This window comes from Candoia aspera, chromosome 1 (assembly GCF_035149785.1).
Source record: "Candoia aspera isolate rCanAsp1 chromosome 1, rCanAsp1.hap2, whole genome shotgun sequence".
NCBI lineage: Eukaryota > Metazoa > Chordata > Lepidosauria > Squamata > Boidae > Candoia > Candoia aspera.
This window is the reverse complement of record NC_086153.1, coordinates 277,391,127-277,411,253: the sequence shown is the minus strand read 5'-3', so window position 1 is coordinate 277,411,253 and position 20,127 is coordinate 277,391,127. Positions and strand designations below refer to the sequence as shown.

The window sequence follows — 20,127 nt, the reverse complement described above, 5'->3', positions numbered from 1 at the left end:
AAAATAATTCCTTATCTCTTCTGGCTAACCGCTGGAATTTTGCATTTAATTGGGCATATCTCCCCCTATCACTGTTGCCTTTTGCTTTCCTTCTTTCTTGGGCTACTTCTAGTGTCTCAGCAGACAGCCATTTTGCCTTCTTGGTTTTCTCTTTCTTTGGGATGTATTTTGTTGCCGCCTCCTGAACAATGTTGCGAACTTCTGTCCAGAGTTCTTCCGGGACCCTATCTACTAAGTCCAGTCCCTTAAATCTATTCTTCACCTCCGCTGCATATTCCTTAGGAATATTAGTGAGCTCATATCTAGCTGATCTGTGGGTCTTCCCTAATCTCTTTATTCTGATCCTAAATTGTGCAATAAGAAGTTCGTGATCAGAACTACAGTCAGCTCCAGGTCTTGTTTTTACTGACCGTATAGATGTCCGCCACCTTTGGCTGCAAAGGATGTAGTCTATCTGATTCTGGTGTTGTCCATCTGGTGAAGTCCATGTATAAAGCCGTCTCTTAGGTTGTTGGAAGAGAGTGCTTGTTATGCAGAGTGAGTTGTCTTGGCAAAATTATATCAGCCTGTGTCCTGCTTCGTTTTGTTCTCCCAGGCCATGCTTACCTGTAATTCCAGGTGTCATTTGACTGCCCACCTTAGCATTCCAGTCTCCTGTGATGAAAATAACATCTCTTTTAGGCGTGTTGTCCAGTAGGTGCTGCAGATCCTCATAGAACTGCTCTACTTCAGCTTCTTCAGCATCTGTGGTTGAGGCTTATATTTGGATCACTGTGATGTTAGATGGCTTACCCTGAATTCGAATTGAGATCATTCTGTCATTTTTTGGATTGTATCCAAGCACTGCTTTAGCCACTTTACTGTTAATTATGAAGGCTACTCCATTTCTTCTGTGGTCCTCTTGTCCACAGTAGTAGATCTGGTGGTCATTTGATGTAAAGTGGCCCATTCCAGTCCATTTCAGTTCACTGACGCCCAAAATGTCTATCTTTAATCTTGACATCTCATCAATAACCACATCCAATTTGCCCTGGCTCATAGATCTTACATTCCAGGTTCCAATGGCATGTTGACATCGGATTCGTCGTTCACCACCAGCACCGTCGGGCGTGAGCCGTTCTTTTGGCTTTGAGCTAGCTGTGTCATCACATCTGGGGCTAGTTGAACTCATGCTCTGTTCCTCCCCAGTAGCATTTTGACCATCTTCTGACCTGGGGGTCTCATCTTCCGATGGTATACTGACATATCTCTGGTTGTACTGATCCATTTAGTTTTCACGGCAAGAATACTGGGGTGGGTTGCCATTACCTTCCCCAGGGATCGCATTTAGTCTGACCTCTCTGTCATGACCTTCCCGTCTTGGGTGGCCCTTCACGGTTTAGCTCATGGCATCACTGAGGTGCTCAAGCTCCAGCACCACAGCAAGGTAACGATCCTTTGCTGAAGTGTGATAGGCCCCTCAAAATCACTTAGGGCGCTAGCCATCCCCAGGTGTAATTATTCCCCCTCCCATTCCAAGCCTGCAGACAGAACCAGGTCTTCAATCTTTTTTGGAAATCCAGGAGCGAGGGGGCTTGTCTCACCTCTGGGGGGAGGATGTTCCAAAGGGCGGGAGCTACAGCAGAGAAGGCACGCTTCCGAGACCCCGCTAGATGGAATTCTTTTATAGATGGGGTCCGTAACATGCCCTCCCTGCATGACCTGATGGGGCGGGTCAATGTAATAGGGATGAGATGTTCCCTCAGATATCCTGGTCCCATGCCATGTAGGGCTTTAAATGTGATAACCAACACCTTGAATTGGACCCGGAAACAAACTGGGACCCAGTGGAGCTCACGCAACAAAGGTGTTATGTGTGCAAATCTTGGAACGTCCAAGATTGTCCGCGCGGCTGCGTTCTGGACCTGAAGTTTCCAGATATTCTTCAAGGGTAGCCCTATGTAGAGTGCATTACAGTAGTCTATATGGGAGATGACCAGGGCATGAGTGACCGTTTGAAGGGCCTCTCTATCCAGGAAAGGGCGTAACATTACCCATCATCCAATGACTGTGGATGATAGGGACTGTATTCCAACACATCTGGAGGACAATCTGTTGAGAGAGACCAATCTGCATAATATCTGGTTAAGCTGCTTGCTGAAAATGTACTATTTTATGCATGGACAGAGAGAATAACAGTTTTTATGCAACTATGTATTTATCTATTATTTTTGAATATTTCATATTACTTTCTGAATTTCTTAATGGTTTTGTGGCAAACCTTTCTTTTAAACAAAATGCCTGACTGTTTTATGCTGAGTTCTCCATGATGGATTATTTTACTTTTAACCCACGATCTGTATCATTCTTAATCATTTCTTTTTTTGAAAGTATTATTGTTGCTTCAATTTACAGAAAAACAGAGCAAAAACAAAAAAAGCAAACAAAAATAAAAAATAAGTAAGAACATATTATGAAACAGAAAGCAGCTCATTTTTCAAACACAGCATTAAACCTTGAGAACATGGAATAATATTTGCTAGTCTCTCTATCATAGTAAGAGTCAGTTCATAAGCAGAGAATGAGCACATATCATTAAGTGAAGACTGTAAAACTGGGGTATCATTATCTTTCTAACGTAAAAGAATAACCTTGTTGGTATAGCACTTGCTGGATAAACCCATAATTCTTCCTATAGTGTCAACTTCCAAAACCTGGAATTTAATTCAAAATCCCATTCACATTCTCAAACTGTATTACTTTTCCCCAAACCATATTAACAACCTTATGGATCGTACCTAAAATGAGACAACAATCCATATCTTATGCATAAATGTCCCTTCCATCATTCTACACTTCCAGCAAATTAATAATTTCTGAAACTTCCTTGCATCTACTTCTGCCTCAGCCTAGAAACTATGAAGACAAACTAATCCCACCCTCTGGTACATTTCTTTGGAGAAATATTAAAGAAAGAGAAAAGGATCCATAAATCCATAAAGGGTCGCATAAAGAATAGCTTAGGATCATCAGGTATGTTTAAATGTGTTGTTGGTGAAATCCCAAATTCCCAGTGCTCAGATAGACCATTCCTTCTAGACATGGCCATAGGAACACGCCTCCATTTATCTCCCCTTTTAAAAGCACTATTCAGAGGGATATTAAGAAGCTCCAAAAGGGTGGTGGTCTGCTTGATCTAAAGTCTCCCCTGAGCCTCCCAACAAGATCGTCTCCCCCTTTCTTCTAATAGCTACTGTTGAGAAAGAGAGAGTATGTCATGAGTGCCGTTGAGCTGAAGTCATCAGCGCAATGGCACACATGACAATAGCAAGGAAACAGGAGAAGGGGCTCAAGATAAGTAGCCATCAACTCACAACGACTAACGGCCAACAAACAATAACAAAACGGATCACGGAGCACACCCAAGCCATCAGCGCCAATACAACGGAGATCGCCCAGCTGACAGCAATCACCGGATGAATAGAAAACCCGATGATGGGCGATCCCGGAACGCCAGCGGGGCCTCACAACCCCTCACCCACCGGCAGGGCAACGTATTGGACAAAGGGGGGTGACGTGACCGCGAGTGAGGGGGCGCTGACTGGCGCGGGGTATTTAAACCCCGCACCGGCGCGCTCCTGTCACTCTCAGCTTTTTTCTTCCGACGCTGTAACTGCGCTGTGAATAAACCAGAGCCTGATCCATCGAACCAGTGTCTGAGCATTATTCAGAGGCAGGCAGCGCATGACATAAAGCTGAGAGTCATAAACTCAGCCTCGCCGAGCCCCACCGGACGACAACGAGCCGCGGGAGGAATAGACGGCGAGAAGACCAGCAAGATGAAGCCGGAGCGACGCGGGCAAGGAGGGCGAGCCGCACGGCAAGAGACAGAGGAGGACCGACCAAGGCCAGAGGCACCGCGGACTCCCGGAGCCATGGACGCCCACCCCACCCGACCCGAGCCTCAGCTCCAACCCCAAGGGGAGATGGCGACGGAGGCAACCCGACCGCGGGAGGGAGCAACATGCCTTCCGAAACCAGCGGAGGACCCCGCGCCCCACATCGCACCCCAGCAACGGGTGTGGAGCGACAGCCCAACGGCGGTCAACACGGAGGAGGACGATGGAGACACCCAGCAGACGGCGGAGGAAGCGGACCAGCGGCAGAGGGAGGATGAACCCCACCGGCAACCCACCCCCGCCGACGCACCGACGGAACCGGCCCCAGCGGCGGCGCGGGCCGTGGACGAGGAGGCACGAGCTGAACCCGCGGCCATGTGGGCCCAACTGACGGAACTCCGGACCATGCTCCAGTCGCTTATGCCCCCCGCGCCACCCAACGACGTCCCCGCACAGGCCCACACCCCGAGCGAAGCACCGAACCCCCACGGGCCAGCGGAGGGTCAGCAGACGGCCCAGGCGGACGACACCACAGGCCGGGAAGCGAGAGGCAGGGCCGCGCAAAACGCCCGGGCCCCAAAGGACTTCCCCATCTTCTTCGATGGGAACCCCACGAAACTCTCGTTCTTCGTAACGAACGCCAGGGAGTTCATGGGGAGGCACGGACACTCCTACAACTCCGAAGCTGACAAGATCGCCGCCGTGGCGATCAAACTACAAGACAGGGCGGCGGACTGGTACGTCCAACTGTACGAGTCCAGCTCCCCCGCCCTCGCCACCTTCCCTGCCTTCATCAATGAGATGAAAAACTACTTCGAAGACCCCCTAGCCAAAGTAAGGGCGAAAAGCGCACTCCAAAGACTTAAACAGGGCACACGCACGGTCCCAGACTACGCCCTGGAGTTCAAAGCACTCGCGGGGAAGGTCAGCGACTGGTCCGAGACCACCCTGCTGGAAATGTTCAAAAGGGGGCTCAATCGCGACGTTCTCCAATGGGCCCTCTACCGCGATGACCCAGAAACGCTACACGGGTGGATCCACCTCGCGGGGAAAGCCGAACACGCGCACCGCACCTTCCTCATGACAACCACGGAAGACACAAACTATGCCGGCAAAAAGGTACCCGCACCACACGTGGGGATGGCCGGCCCCATATACCCAAAAAAGAAATTCAATCGGGAACCCTGCGGGAAGTGTGGCAAACTAGGGCACAAGACGGTGGATTGCTTCGCCAACCGACCGCCGACCAGTGCGCCTAAACCCACCCCGAAAATTAGCCCCAAACCACCCAACCTGGGGCCGCCCCCTCACCGCCGAATGACCGTGGCCACAGCGACACCAGAGGAAGGCTGGGACGCCTACTGGGGGGAAGAGGATAACGTAGACTCCGACCAGCCGGTGGGAAAAGCTCCCCGCCTGCCCTGAAACGCGTTGCGAGGCAGGCGGTGGGACAGCAGCGCGGACCACCTCAACGGAACGACGAAAGCCCCGTAATATTGGCGGCAATCAAACTCTCTGCCGGCAACGGAGCCACCATGGCCGCGGCACTAGTGGACTCGGGGTGCTCAAAAAACCTCATCCACCCCGACCTAGTCGCCAAACTCGACCTCCGCTGCTTCCCCCTCCCCACGCCGTTGGCATTCCACCAGCTGGACGGCTCTACAGCGGGAGGGAAACCAGCCACGCTGCAAACCAAGCCAGTCACCCTGCAAATGGGCACTCACACCGAACGCACATCGTTCGTTGTCACTCACATCGGACGGCCCATTGCAGTCCTGGGGATGCCATGGCTCGTGACAAACAACCCGCGCATCAACTGGGAGACCCGCACCTTCACATTCGGCGACGGCGAGTATCGGGCACCAGTTCCAGCGGGCAGAACCAACCCCACTGTAGGACGAGCGGAGGCGACTACACAGGACAACGCCGCTACCACAGCAGACCTACCGGAACAATACGCCGACTTCTCCGAGGTCTTCGGAGAGGCGGAAGCTGACCAACTACCCCCCCACCGCAAGACGGATTGCCAGATCGACCTACTGCCCGACGTCCCCTTACCTACACCAAAGATCTACTCGATGACCCCGAAGGAGATGGCAACCCTCCGGGAGTTCATCGATAAAAACCTAGACAGGGGATTCATAGAGCCAGCTTGCTCACCGGTCGGAGCCCCCGTCTTATTCCGGGAGAAGAAAGACGGCACCCTACGGCTCTGCACCGACTACCGGGGCCTAAACGCGGCTTCCCTGTCCAACAAATACCCCTTACCCCTGGTGAAGGACATGCTCGCCCACCTGTCCACGGGCAAAGTCTTTTCCAAATTGGACCTTCGCGAGGCGTACTATCGCATCCGAATCAGGGAGGGGGACGAATGGAAGACTGCGTTCAACTGCCCCCTAGGCGCCTTCCAGTACAAAGTGCTGCCCTTCGGACTCGCGGGGGCCCCTGGGGTGTTCATGCAGCTCATCAATGAGGTACTGCATGAACATCTGTTCAAAGGGGTCCTGGTCTACATCGACGACGTCCTTATTTACACAAAAACGCACGAGGAACATGTGACCCTAGTCAGGCAAGTCCTCGACAAGCTCAGAGGGGCGCAGCTCTATGCCAAGCCTACAAAGTGCGAGTTTCACAAAGCGCGCCTAGACTACCTGGGGTACCGAATCTCCGGGGACGGCATAGAAATGGACCCCGCAAAAGTCGAGGCGGTGCTAAACTGGGAGCGCCCCCGCAACAGACGCCAACTCCAGAGCTTCCTCGGATTCGCGAATTTTTACAGGTCATTCGCCCGGGGGTTCGCAGAGATAGCCCTCCCCCTAACGGACCTCCTCAAAACCAAAGGGGTGGGGGACACCCGACGCGCCAAGAACCCGGGCACAGTGTTGAATTGGACTCCCGCATGCCAGACCGCATTCAACAAGCTGAAAGCGCTGTTCACCACGGAGCCAATCCTCGTGCACCCGGACCCAGAACGGCCGTTCGTGGTCCAAGCCGACGCCTCAGACTTCTCCCTGGGGGCCATCCTGCTCCAAAAGGACCCCACGGGACTCCTGAAACCATGCGCCTACCTGTCAAGGAAGTTCTCCGAGACAGAAAGGCGATGGCACGTCTGGGAGAAAGAAGCCTTCGCGGTAAAATCGGCGCTAGAGACATGGCGACACCTACTCGAGGGAGCCACCCAACCATTCGAGGTCTGGACCGACCACCGGAACCTCGAGGCCCTACGAACGCCCAGACGCCTTAGCCCAAAACAGGTCCGATGGGCCCAATTCTTCAGCCACTTTAATTTCCAGCTGAAGTTCATGCCGGGCAAAAAGAACTTCCTGGCCGACGCCCTCTCCCGACTGCCCCAAGACGAAGAGCCCGCCCCAGACACCATTGGGACAGTCCTATCCGCCTCGCAACTGGGGATGGCCGTGACCACCCGAAGCGGCGCTCGGAGGCAGCTCGACTCTACGGCGCAGCCGACGGCGGGACAACCTGCGACCAGAAGAAGCCAACCGCAACTACCAGGGGGAATGCGCACGGACCTCGCCGCCGGCCTCAAAACCGACCCCTGGTTCCTGGCAAACCCCGACAAGGTAACGATGGCACAGGACCTGGCATGGGGGGAAGGCAGAATCTATGTCCCGGACTCGCAACGCCAGGTGATCTTGCATAGGTCACACGACGCCAAACAAGCGGGACACTTTGGGTTCCTCAAGACCCTACACCTAACACGGCGTCAATTCTGGTGGCCCGCGCTCAGGCGAGACGTAAAAGCATACGTAGCGTCCTGCCCAACGTGCGCTAGGGCCAAACGGGCACCAGGCAAACCCGCGGGGCTATTATAACGGGTGGCAGAACCCTCCCGCCCATGGGAGGAAATCTCTATGGATTTTATAGTGGACCTCCCACCCAGCCAGAAGAAAACGGCCATTTGGGTGGTGAAGGACTACTTCTCAAAGCAGGCCCACTTCATCCCCTGCACGTCGGTCCCATCCGCACAACAGCTAGCCAAACTCTTCCTCATCCACGTGTACAGGCTACACGGATGTCCCGCACGTGTGGTGACCGACAGGGGCACACAGTTCACCTCCAAATTCTGGCGGGCCTTCCTAAAGCTGACGGGGACCCAACAGGCCCTATCTACGGCCTGGCACCCCCAGACGGACGGAGCCACAGAGGTTCTTAATGCCACCTTAGAGCAATTCATATGCTCATATACTAACTATCACCAAGACGACTGGGCCGAACTGCTCCCGTTCGCCGAAGTCGCATACAACAACGCTGTCCACACGAGCACGGGGAAAACTCCGTTCGAAGTAGTCTCGGGGCGCAACTTCGTCCCCATACCGGAGCTACCTCAACCCCCGGAACCCCAGGTGGACGCTAGCGACTGGGGACGGAAGATCGCGGAATCATGGCCAGTAATCACGGCGGCGCTGAAGGATGCACAGGCAGCCTACAAAGAGCAGGCCGACAAGCACCGGCGCCAACAACCGACGTTCCAAGCGGGGGATATGGCCTACCTATCCACCAAGTTCCTAAAGTCACCCCAGCCCTCGAAAAAACTGGGGCCTAAGTACATCGGGCCGTTCCGAGTCACCCAAATAGTGAACCCGGTAGCAATACGCTTGGACCTGCCACACAACCTACGGAGACTCCACCCGGTGTTCCACACCAGCCTCCTGAAACCGGCAACCACCTCTCGATGGCACCCAAGCACGCCACAGCCCTCACCGGTGATGATCGACGGGCAACACCACTTCGAGATAAGGGACATACTCGACTCCCGCAAGCAACGAGGAACTCTACACTATCTGGTCAGGTGGAAACACTTCCCCCACCCGGAATGGGTGGCGGCACACAACGTTAACGCGCCTGACCTGACCAGAGCATTTCACCGGGCATACCCCGACAAGCCACAACCAAGGTCAGCAAGCCGTCCCCTGCAAAACCCCCCCCCGCAGGCCCCCCCCGCCTCCCGTGCCCCAAGGGAAAGGGCCCCCCCAAGCCCGCGACTTGGGTGGACCTCCCCCCCCCGGGACTCACTCCCCCCGCCCCGGGCCCACGAGGCGGTGACAAGCGTTCGCCAGCACCCTCCCCCCGCCCCCTGGCCGCGGGGGAGTGGCAAGCAAGTCAACAGGGCAACCTGGGGGCAACGCCCAGGAGCTATAACAAAGGCGACGCACTTTAAATAAAAAAAAAAAAAGAAGGGCCCTACCTGGAGCTGATAAGCACCCGACCAGCCACGCCTCTCTCCTCGCCGAACTGAGCCAAACAAACAGGGTGTGGCTGGAGCATGCGCACGCCAGGACGTGACCCGGGCATGCGCACTATGGACACACCCTGGGAAGGCACGTGGTAGAGGGAGGAGCAAAGGGAGGGGCGACAACTACTCCGGCGGGAATTTCGAAAAAAAAAAAAAAAAAAAGTGCCGTTTGACAGCTCCACCGGAAAAAAAAAAAAAAAAGCCAGAAAACCGGGGGGGAGCACTATTCGGACAGGGGGCAGTATGTCATGAGTGCCGTTGAGCTGAAGTCATCAGCGCAATGGCACACATGACAATAGCAAGGAAACAGGAGAAGGGGCTCAAGATAAGTAGCCATCAACTCACAACGACTAACGGCCAACAATAACTAATAACAATAACTAAACGGATCACGGAGCACACCCAAGCCATCAGCGCCAATACAACGGAGATCGCCCAGCTGACAGCAATCACCGGATGAATAGAAAACCCGATGATGGGCGATCCCGGAACGCCAGCGGGGCCTCACAACCCCTCACCCACCGGCAGGGCAACGTATTGGACAAAGGAGGGTGACGTGACCGCGAGTGAGGGGGCGCTGACCGGCGCGGGGTATTTAAACCCCGCACCGGCGCGCTCCTGTCACTCTCAGCTTTTTTCTTCCGACGCTGTAACTGCGCTGTGAATAAACCGGAGCCTGATCCATCGAACCAGTGTCTGAGCATTATTCAGAGGCAGGCAGCGCATGACAGAGTACCAGTTAGGTCTACACCAAAATTTTTGGGCAAGGGTGTGATGACGTGTGTACTGCAGTGGAATGAAAGGTTCAAGAACTGAAATTATGGGACCAGAAGAGAACGAAAAGGCTGAGAATATATAGGAAAAGGGCAGACAGGATTTAGATATGATTGGGTGAGTAGAAAGAATTTAGTGGTAATGAAAACCTAAATCCTTCTTTTAACTCTGCCTATCTGTGTCTGTTATGTTTATAACATTTTGATGTTTTCAGAAAATAGTTAGCAATTAGAATAAAGAACGAGAGAAGCAACAACGTGTTTTAAGTTAAGGAAAATTGCCTAAAGAAATAAAAGTATAAAAGAAATAAAAGTGAGGTGGCTTCATTATTAGCATCCCTTCGCCTATTCTTTTCTGTTTTAGTTTTGCTTTTATACTTTTTAACGTTTTTATATATGGTTTTAGGTAATGATTGTTTATATATTTATTGTTTTATTAGATTGTTGTATGCCACCCAGAGTCACTTTTGTGAGATGGGCAGCTATATAAATTTGATTAATAAATAAATAAATAATAAAATTGCCAGTCCTCCCCTTATATTTTGGTCTTCCATTTAAGTGAGCCTCTTTTTTCATTACTAGGCCTTAAAGTTTTCCCTTTTGTTAATTCCCAAATGCCCTTCTATTTGGCTTCAAGGTGGTCAAATTATTCGTAGATTAAGAAAAGAGAAACAAAATTTTAATAATTGTGGCATCCTACAGATTTTTGTGGTATACAAAAGAGGATAGAATTCTAGAGACAGATGGTGAAGATTCCCCTCAGGATTGACCTTGAGCATTTTGTCGCTGTAGGCAAAATACTGAAATAGCTTATCTTTCCCATGGGATTCTGAAAGTTCAAAAACCAGCAGCCTACTGCTCACTTGGTCCTCTTGGCTGCAGAATTTTGATGAGGCCATCTTTAGGCCGTGAAACTGTACTTCCATAACTGCTCCACTCTTGAGCTTACTGCTTTATTGTCTCAGCAAGCTTTGGACTTTGTTAACTAATGCTGCTGCTGCTCATCCATCTGCCTTTGACTCAGTAAAATATATCTTTTAATTCTCCAAGTGCTGCTGAGGTGTACAGACTGATGCCAGGATTCCCTGATCCACCAGTGCTGGGTTAGCAATATATGGGTTGTATATGGTTGCTTTTATGCCTGAATTTCTCCAGAGCACTCCTAGAATAGGTGGCCCAATATTTTTGTCCTTTTGAGAAGGAATGGAGGGGAGGGTTAAAGAACAAAATTAAAGAGCCTCTTGAAAATTCTCCAACTCTTCTGCAACTTCCATTTTGGGAAGAGGTAAGGGACAGTTGGTATAATTAATTAAATGTTTAATTAAAATGTTTCATTTTCAAGTATATGCCAACAGCTTCATGACTGACCTAAAACAATACTTTCTTAACTCTTACTCCTGACCCTGCCCCAGTACTTAAGATTCATTGATGATATTTTTATCATCTGGACCCATAGAAATGAATCTCTCATAAAATATTACCAAAACTTCAGCAACTTCCACCCCAACATCAACCTCAGCCTAGACTATCCACAGAATAAGTCTACTTCCTTGATGTCACCATAAAACTATACAATGGTTACATAAAGACCACATTATAAGGAAACCTACAGATCACAATGCATAACTACCCACCCAGCAAGATCAATAGACAAATCAATAGAGCCAGATCAGTTCCCATGGATGACCTATTAAAAGACAGACCACAGAAATAGAACAACAGAACACTACTGGTTGTCACCTACAGCTCATACTTGCATACAGACAACCACCCAAATTAAAGGAGATTCTCACAAGCAACAAGAAAGAACAGGACAATGGGAACCAGGCCCTGCAATAAAAGCAGATGTCTTTATCCCCACATCTACACCAACAGCACCATCACAGGCCCCAACAAGTACACACACAAGATTAGCGGTGCCATCACACGCTGTTTCTCTAATGTGATATATGCCATTATCTGCCAGCAAAGTCCCCCCTCTGGGTTCTATGTAGGACAAATGTTGTACAAAAGAATTAATGGACAAAAAAATGACATTAGAACACAAAACAAGGACAAAATTGTATCAGGGTAGTTCAGCATCCCAGGACACTCTACAGCCAACCTCAAAGTGACTATTTTGGAAAACAGAAACTATAACTCCACCATTGAGCAAGAGGTTGCTGGACTCATTTACACCAAAAGATTTCAGGCCATCTTAGAAGGTCTCAATAAACACAATGGGTTTTTAACACACTGGAATTGTTAATTGATAAGGTACTGGTAATCTGCCTCATATGTAACTGGCATTCACATAGCCAACCTGTCTTCCCCTCCCTTCGATCTCTAGTGCCTTGTCTCTGTAAGACTTCCCATACAGAAATGCTGAGAGAAGGCTGTTGAATCTAGCCCTAAAAAAGAACTTTAACCGTGATGAGATTAATGAATTGATATAATTAGCTGGTTTCCATCTGGGGTGATTAAACCATGCTGAGATAGATTTAGGAAGAAGACCTCTTTCATTCTGATAATATGTTTAGCAAGATTTACCCTCACTGAGAACAGGCAATGTCTCCTTTTCAAGAGAGCTTCTTCTTCTACTGCAGGTTCATCAAATACCCAGTCAGAATTTTGTAAGGATCTCTGTACAATGATGGTTACTTCAGATATTCCCTTAAGGAAATTAGGTAGTGGTAGCCTCAGGCATTTTTTGGAGAAGTACACCAGTCACCCGATTCCAAATGAAGCAGCTGTAAGGAAAAATTACATCTCTGCCTGCTATGAAGATGTGTTAGCAAAGATAAGATCTGCTGTTGACAACAAGAAGATATGGGCTTCAATAGATGAAACAAGTGATGTAAACGGAGGATATGTAGCCAGTGTTGTTATTGGCACTCTGAAATGTGACAAGCCTGGTGAAGTATTTCTTCTAACATGTGAAACTCTACAAAAAGTAAACAATTCCGCTATTGCTATGCTCTTTGGCGATTCTATGAAACTACTCTTGCTAGATGGTGTAAAAAGGGGAAATACCCTTCTCTTTGTGACAGATGCTGCTCCATACATGACTAAAGCAGCCAAGGGACTTAAACTTCTTTATCCAAAAATGATCCATATCACATGCCTTGCACACGGTTTACACAGAGTGGCCGAAGAGATTCAAAGCAACTATCCTGATGTAGATAAGATAATTTTGAATGGGAAAAAAAATGTTCTTTAAAGCTCCACTTCAGTACAAAAGTTCAAAGAAATTGCTCCTACTTTGGCTCTCCCTCCCCAGCCTGTCGTAATACATTGGGGGACTTGACTGGATGTGGCTATGTATTATTTCACAAATTATGCTTCCTTGCAGTGGATAGTTAAAGAATTTGGCTGTTGTGAATCTTCCTCCATCAAGATTGTGCAAGATTCCTTTTTTTGAAACCTTGGCTGGAAACTTAGCATATATAGGATCTAATTTCAGTGGATTATCAAGAGCAATCACCTGCCTTGAAACTGTAGGAATAGAACTTAGTGATGCACTGAGGATTGTAAAACAAACTGAGAGTGATTTAAAGCAAGCAAAGGGGAACGTAGTTGAAAAAATTAGTGATAAACTGCAAAGAGTGCTGCAATCTAACCTGGGTTATTCAACACTTTGCAAAATAAGTAACGTTCTAAATGGACTCGAAGCAAAATTTGAAGACTTCGAGCCAGAATTTTCTCCAGATGAGTTTGCTTTTTTCAAATTTGTTCCTATAGCCTCTTGTGATGTCGAATGGAGTTTCTCCAGATACAAGAACATAGTGGTGGACAACAGAAGGAGTTTTGAGTTTGATAACCTCAAGATGCATGTGGTCATCCAATGTAATTCTGCTGTTAATGAAAACTAATCCAGGCATGACCATTTTACTCTCAAAATGTTCATCTGATTCCTTCAATACTAGCACTTCTGCACTGGAAGTGAAGAATAAACCTTTTAATTTTTGTGTGTGTGTGTAAGCACAGATTTTTAAGAATTGGGTGCTAATATCAGAAAAATTGTAAAGTCATATTTTTTGCTTTAAAAGTTATATTTTTGGTTTAATTGGTCATATTTAAATGGTTTTAAGGTCATAAATGCTTGCATATTTCTAACATTTTTAGGTCATAGAAATCCTCGCCCTAGTAATCATTAATAGCCAAGGCTTTAACTTGAGCCTCTTTTGGCCAATTTCAAGCCTCAAGATCACATTAGATATGTCTTTGGGGTATGGAGCAGAGCTCTGATAAACTTAGCTTGTACTACTTCCACTGACCTGTAACTTGGGTAACTTCCTACCTCTGTGGGAGCGGGTGCCTGGATCTTTTTTCAGACAGTGCACCTGAGCTTTTATCATTTTAATCAAATCAAATTATAGCTCCTGCACATCTGTCCCACCTCTTGCATTGTCTTTTCATGGCTAGATTCTGTCATGTTGACTCAGGTTCTTGGTAATTGCACAGACAAATCCAAGCAGTTTTCTAGTTACCATTTTCAGAAGTAGGGTGCCAGTACCTTCTTCCTTGAGTCTGAGAGAAAGGACTGGCCTGAAGTCACTCACCTGGCTTTCATGCCTAATGAAGGACTAGAACTCAGGTCTCTCTGCTCCTAGTCTAACTCTTTAACCACTACACCAAACTTTACCATGCATAAAAAACACATTGTGCAGCTTCCCATCTGTTTTTATTTGCTCTAGTGCAGTGTTTTTTTAAAATTTTCTCTCAGGACCCCTTCCCACTTTTAAAAATTATGGAGAACACCAAAAGAGCTTTTGTTTGTATGGGTTATATTGATTGACATTTACTGTATCAAAAATTTAAATTGACGCATTCGCTGCTGCTATTGCTTCTCATGATTGTTTGACAGGATTTGAATATTGTATTATTTTTCAACTTAGGCTGGCAAATAATTTTGATTTTGCAGACCCCTGAGAGGGTCTTGGGGGTCTCTCAGGGGTCCTTGTACCACACTTTGAGAAACACTACTCTAGTGTATGCACATTGGATACAGATGTTGGAGACATAAACTGGGTCCATTCTGCACCAGAAGGGAGGAAAACTAATTTTGTTACTTCAGTCCTCAGTTTCTTTATTCAGAAGGGTTTATCCACACTCTCACCACACAGATATGGAGACCTAAAAAAAGCAGTCCTCTTATTGCTGTTGGTAAAAGCAAAAATTAAACTAAGGGGATAAGTAAAAGAGCAAGATGAGAGAGAGAGAGAGCTATAGAAAGAACTTAAGGGGGCAGAGTTTAAGCAGTCCCAAATACGCCATATACAGATGGCATGCTGCAAACGATTCCAGTTCAGTTGCCAACATCTCCAGGTAAGGCTCTTGCTGAGCTGCTGCCAGTCAGCGTTGGCAATATTGGGCTAAATGGACTTATGGTCAGATGTACTAAGCTTCCTGTACTAACCTCCAAATGTTTGGAGAACGCCACAGGGTATATTCTGCCTATACAGATACCTTCAGAATACCTTCCCTGGCTCAATTAGAGAGCCGAGTTGTCAGTCTCTTATGGCATAATGCTGACAACAGTAAAGAAGGTCCCGTAGGGAAATCAATAGAGAAATGGCCTGTGTCAAGTCTGTGAATTGGAATTCGATTCAGAGTCTGTGTTTATACAAATTAATGTGGTTACTGAAATGACCAATTTTCTGGTTTATGCCCCAAACTATAAACTCATGAAATATCTTCAGTTCATATAGCATACCAAGCCTCCCAAAATCTAATGACAGCTAAAGTTAAGCAAGCTTAGCAAGTTGTGTAAATGCAGCCACTGGGTTCGTAACTGACCTGGTTAACATGTTGTGTGCATACAGCTAGTGAGTATACAAAATCCCACTGCTTCTTCCTATGGTCACAATACAGATTAGATCTACATGCACAAGCTGCATGCATTTCAATGAGGCTTAAAGAGAATCTTAGATGGGATTCCAATTTTAGATGTTTGTTACAGATGTCAATTGTACTTTCTTTATTAGGGCAATCAACACTACTTCAGCAAATTATTTGCTGAAAAGGCACTATCAGATGTTAGCCTTCTAAATTATTTTGGCTGTATTTCCTGATACCTTGGAAGATGCTGGCACCAGCCAACATTTTTGTTGGCAATGGCCATCAAAGGGACCATTCAAGTGAACAAACTCTAATTTTAATGTGGTGACCAGTTTATCAGGAGAAAGTACTTTTTCCTACTGAAAGCTAATACGTAAAGGAGAAAATCGATGATTGGAATTGTGAAAAATCAGAAACACTGCATCTTGTGAATTCTACAGAAATCTCTTAGTGGTTGGGGACTTCTGGGGGAGATATGGCGAACTGAAGACGTCTCTATAAAAGCAGAGCTGATGACCGCAGCAAAGACCAAGGAACTGGTGAGCAGACCATTCCTTGGAACCTCTCTGGATAAGGAGAGGATGGTAGATTGTCCACAAGTGCTCCCAATGGCTGCTCCTTATGAGGAGACCGCAAGACGGCAGTGTTCCATAGGTCTGAGCACCGGGAGACAAAGGGATTAGACACCTTGCTCACAACCATAGTGGAGCCTTTTAAAAGCCACTACGTTCGCAAACCTCACTTTCTAATCACTGTCAGAAACTGCCTTTTAACCATCTTAAAGCTGTTAGAAATCTCTTAACGGTTGGGAAGCTCTTTTCTTTGTTTCCAAGCAAATCCCACCAAAGTATCCTTGAATAAGGATGGTTGCAAATACCATTCTGGACTCTATTAATCTCCAAACTGCCCTTGGGAGTGCTACAGGGTGTTGCTGGAGAGAGGCCAAAATGGTTGTCTGGAGCAGTTGTCCATATGGTTGTCTGGAGTCAAGCCTGACTTGGTGGCACTCAGCCAACTAATCTATAGACCAGGGTAGCATTCTTCCTTGTGTGCCCTCTTGTGTTCTCCCCTCAATCCTTATTTCTGAGATCAGTGAATGCTTCCCTTGTGTGAGACCTATAACCACTAGAATGCTATATCTCCAGCTTCTTTGAAAGGCCTTTACCTGAGGTTTTCAGAACTGAATTCCGATTCCAAAAATCGAAGAAACTGGTCACGTCCCACAGGATCTTTCAACACCTCATCTATAGAGAAGCCCCATCTTTTGACCCGATGCTGGGAAGGCTCTTTGCTAAGTAAAATGATAGAGAGGAAACCATCAGCACGTTCTTCCTTGTCAAATCATTTGGGATGGCTCAACTGAAAACATCCACCAATGGGCATGCAGCAACAAGTTGATGAAACTGGAGAAAATGCTTGTAAACACCCCTTTGATTCTGAGAGCAAGGGAATCTGCATGCATGAAAACTGGTATGTTTCCCTGTCAGAATTTCAGAAAAGAAACCAACGTTGGCTAGGTGGTACTTATGAATAAAAGGCTGATATTAAAGAAAAACATTGTTAAAGAAAAAGCACTGGGATCACATTAAGCTTTCTTGCTGTGGGAGAATTCTGTGCCCAGAACGTGCCTCCAAGATCTCTAGATCCAATCTTATATACATCACCCTCACACAACATGCTAAGCATGGCTTAATGTTAACCACAGTTAAGGTATTCATCCACCAAAGTGTCACAGATGATGGACCATAGCCAGCTAGAGCTTTTAGTCATAATTCTGGTTGGTTTTTCCAGCAGCCCCACCTTCTGATCCTCTCTGTTTTCAAAGTAAAGCAACTGTATCCTCTATAGGAGCAATAGCAGATCTTTTTGCTCCCTGCACTGTTTACCTGGAGGACTAATGGCTGCTTAAGCATAAGATAGCCATTAATCTGGGTTCAAAAGGTAGTTAAGTTAGCTAATCTATGGTAAACCATGGTTACAGTTGTTTTTAAGGCACTTCTCTATAACCACAGCGCATAAGACATGGCAAGCCATAAGTATCATAGGGCTTACGTGCAAATGGATATTGGCACCCCTCCCCAATCTTTGAAAAGCTCTGCATAAGATGACAACAAATGTTATAAGAGGATGGTGAAATTGCTACACAGAGACAGTTCTAGCGGAGGTGGAACCCCACGACATTTGGCTTGGTCATACCAAGCTCTTTTGCTATAGCTTGCCATCGTTTTATCTTATAGGGGTAAGGCAATCTGGCGCAGGGTTACCAGGTATTGCTTGCTGGTGGCAGCAAAGTCATATAGAACACTTCAACTCCTTGCTGCCATCTAGTGCACATCTGGGTTTTTGCAGCACACATCTGGTGGTCTTTGCCTCCTAATGCAGGTCAGAACAAAGTTCCTTTTAAAAAGCGTTAATTTTTTACCTTGTTTCTAAGTCCCAAAACACAGAGTCATCATTTATCCAGGGATTGGAAGGTTCCGCAGGAGTTATAAAGGGGTCATAATCAATGTACTGATCTGAATAAGCAATTAAACTGCAACGTGAAAAAAAGAAAAACAAATACTTGTTTTTGAAAGCTTTTTAAATGCTTTAAAAGTATGTTGTATTTCTATACATTTGAAAATCAAAATCGGAGCTGCTGGTGAGAAGTTGTGTTCTCTTGAGACCATCACAGAAAGGTTGGGGTTATATCACCAGGCATTAGAATCACAAGGTTTCATAACTAACAGAAGTTCTAGCAATTCAGCCTCAGGGTCTTTTGGCCCTCACTGTCTGATCTCATTTCATTAACTGCATCTCATGACCACCAAAGATTAGGAGTCAGAGGAAGGGAAAGCCTTCACTTTGGGATATATGCAACAAATGAAGCAAAGGGGAAAAATGGAAAAGAAAAAGAAAAGAAGGCCCTGGCATATGTAAAAACTGTTAGGAGTTGGGAACTGGACAAACAGTGAATGGAATGTTTTCTAATGAAATGGTAAGCATGGCAGGAAATTAAAAATAATGGCAAGAACAGTGCAAACTATTTATTTCATGTATGTTTTTTTCAGAATGGGACGCGGTGGTGCTGTGGGTTAAATTGCTGAGCTGCTGAGCTTGCCGATCGGAAGATCAGCGGTTCGAATCCGCGTGACGGGGTGAGCTCCCGTTGCTAGTCCCAGCTCCTGCCAACCTAGCAGTTTGAAAACATGCCAATGCGAGTAGATTAATAGGTACCGCTTTGGTGGGCAGGTAAAGGCGTTCCATGTAGTCATGCCGGCCACATGACCATGGAAGTGTCTACGGACAACGCCGGCTCTTCGGCTTTGAAATGGAGATGAGCACCGCCCCCTAGAGTCGGACACGACTGGACTTAATGTCAAGGGAAACCTTTACCTTTACCTTATGTTTTTTCAGTGTCAGGTGAGAACTTTTTGAATCCACCAGACACTTGAAGATTCTTGTTGGTTTAGCTTTGCTATATTAAAGTTTCCTTGTTGCTAGTTGTATTAATTCATTTGTGTATGGTGTGGTTTCATTTGTTTTTGCTTGTGTATGACTTCCTTTGTTCTCCTGTTGTTTTTCACATTTACTCTTTGAATGAATGGATTCTTATTATGGCAAAGGGCCAGCAATCACATCCATTTTCTTAATTATGGATACCCAATATTGCAAGTGAATAAATACAGAAATTTGCACTCTTGAGATCCCTAGCACGTTTCACAGACCTCCAATTGCTAGTTCATAGAAATAATTAGTTTATGTTGATCTAGGTATATTCTCTGTTTATCAGAATTAATAAAGTACACCATAGGAAACAATGCCCACATTATATCAATACTGACATGTTGAAATTTAAGTATGGCTACAGCTTAACTAAATGAGCTCAGAGCAGTTTAACATGCCATTTTGCACACCAGTCACTAAAGGTTGTTCCAGTTCAAGCTATCCATACATATATACTGTACCTACCTAACTACCTACGCATATACAATTCAAGATATGCAGTACCTACATAAGTAGTGCAGCTAGGATGAGATTATATGATAGGCTGACAAATAAGCAAGGACAAAACAAATATGCAAGGTTTATAGCTGATGTCATGTTTTTAAAAAGCATTGTTTAGGAGAACCTGAGCTCCAAAGAGAATTCTGCTTTATCAGTTAAAAGTGGACTCTTCTGTCTGATCTCTTTGCAGCCCCAAGAGAACTATGTGGGAAAGGGAGGGCCAGCCAGTTAACCAGCTCACGCACATGACAGTAAACAGTAGTTTGGTGTTCTATCCAACTTTATTTTATCTCAAACACCACTGGCTGTCATTTTATCTTATATTTTTCTTTCATCAAAGCATAGTTGTAATGGGCAGATTATTTCAAGATGCTGGAAAAGTCTGTTGAGTTGTGTGCATTGTGCATGTGATGTA

At 46.7% G+C, this 20,127-nt stretch overlaps 1 protein-coding gene across 2 annotated transcripts in view; it reads right to left on the bottom strand.

The window, feature by feature from the left end:
• RGS6 (regulator of G protein signaling 6) overlaps positions 1-20,127 on the bottom strand; it is a 269,892-nt gene that overhangs the window by 42,622 nt on the left and 207,143 nt on the right. For both annotated transcript variants that reach the window (XM_063289842.1, XM_063289843.1), the window contains exons 13-14: positions 18,148-18,258; positions 16,891-17,016 (exon numbers count right to left, since the gene is read on the bottom strand). In XM_063289842.1, coding sequence (XP_063145912.1) covers positions 16,891-17,016; positions 18,148-18,258 — 237 coding nt within the window. The remainder of the gene's footprint in view (positions 1-16,890; positions 17,017-18,147; positions 18,259-20,127) is intronic.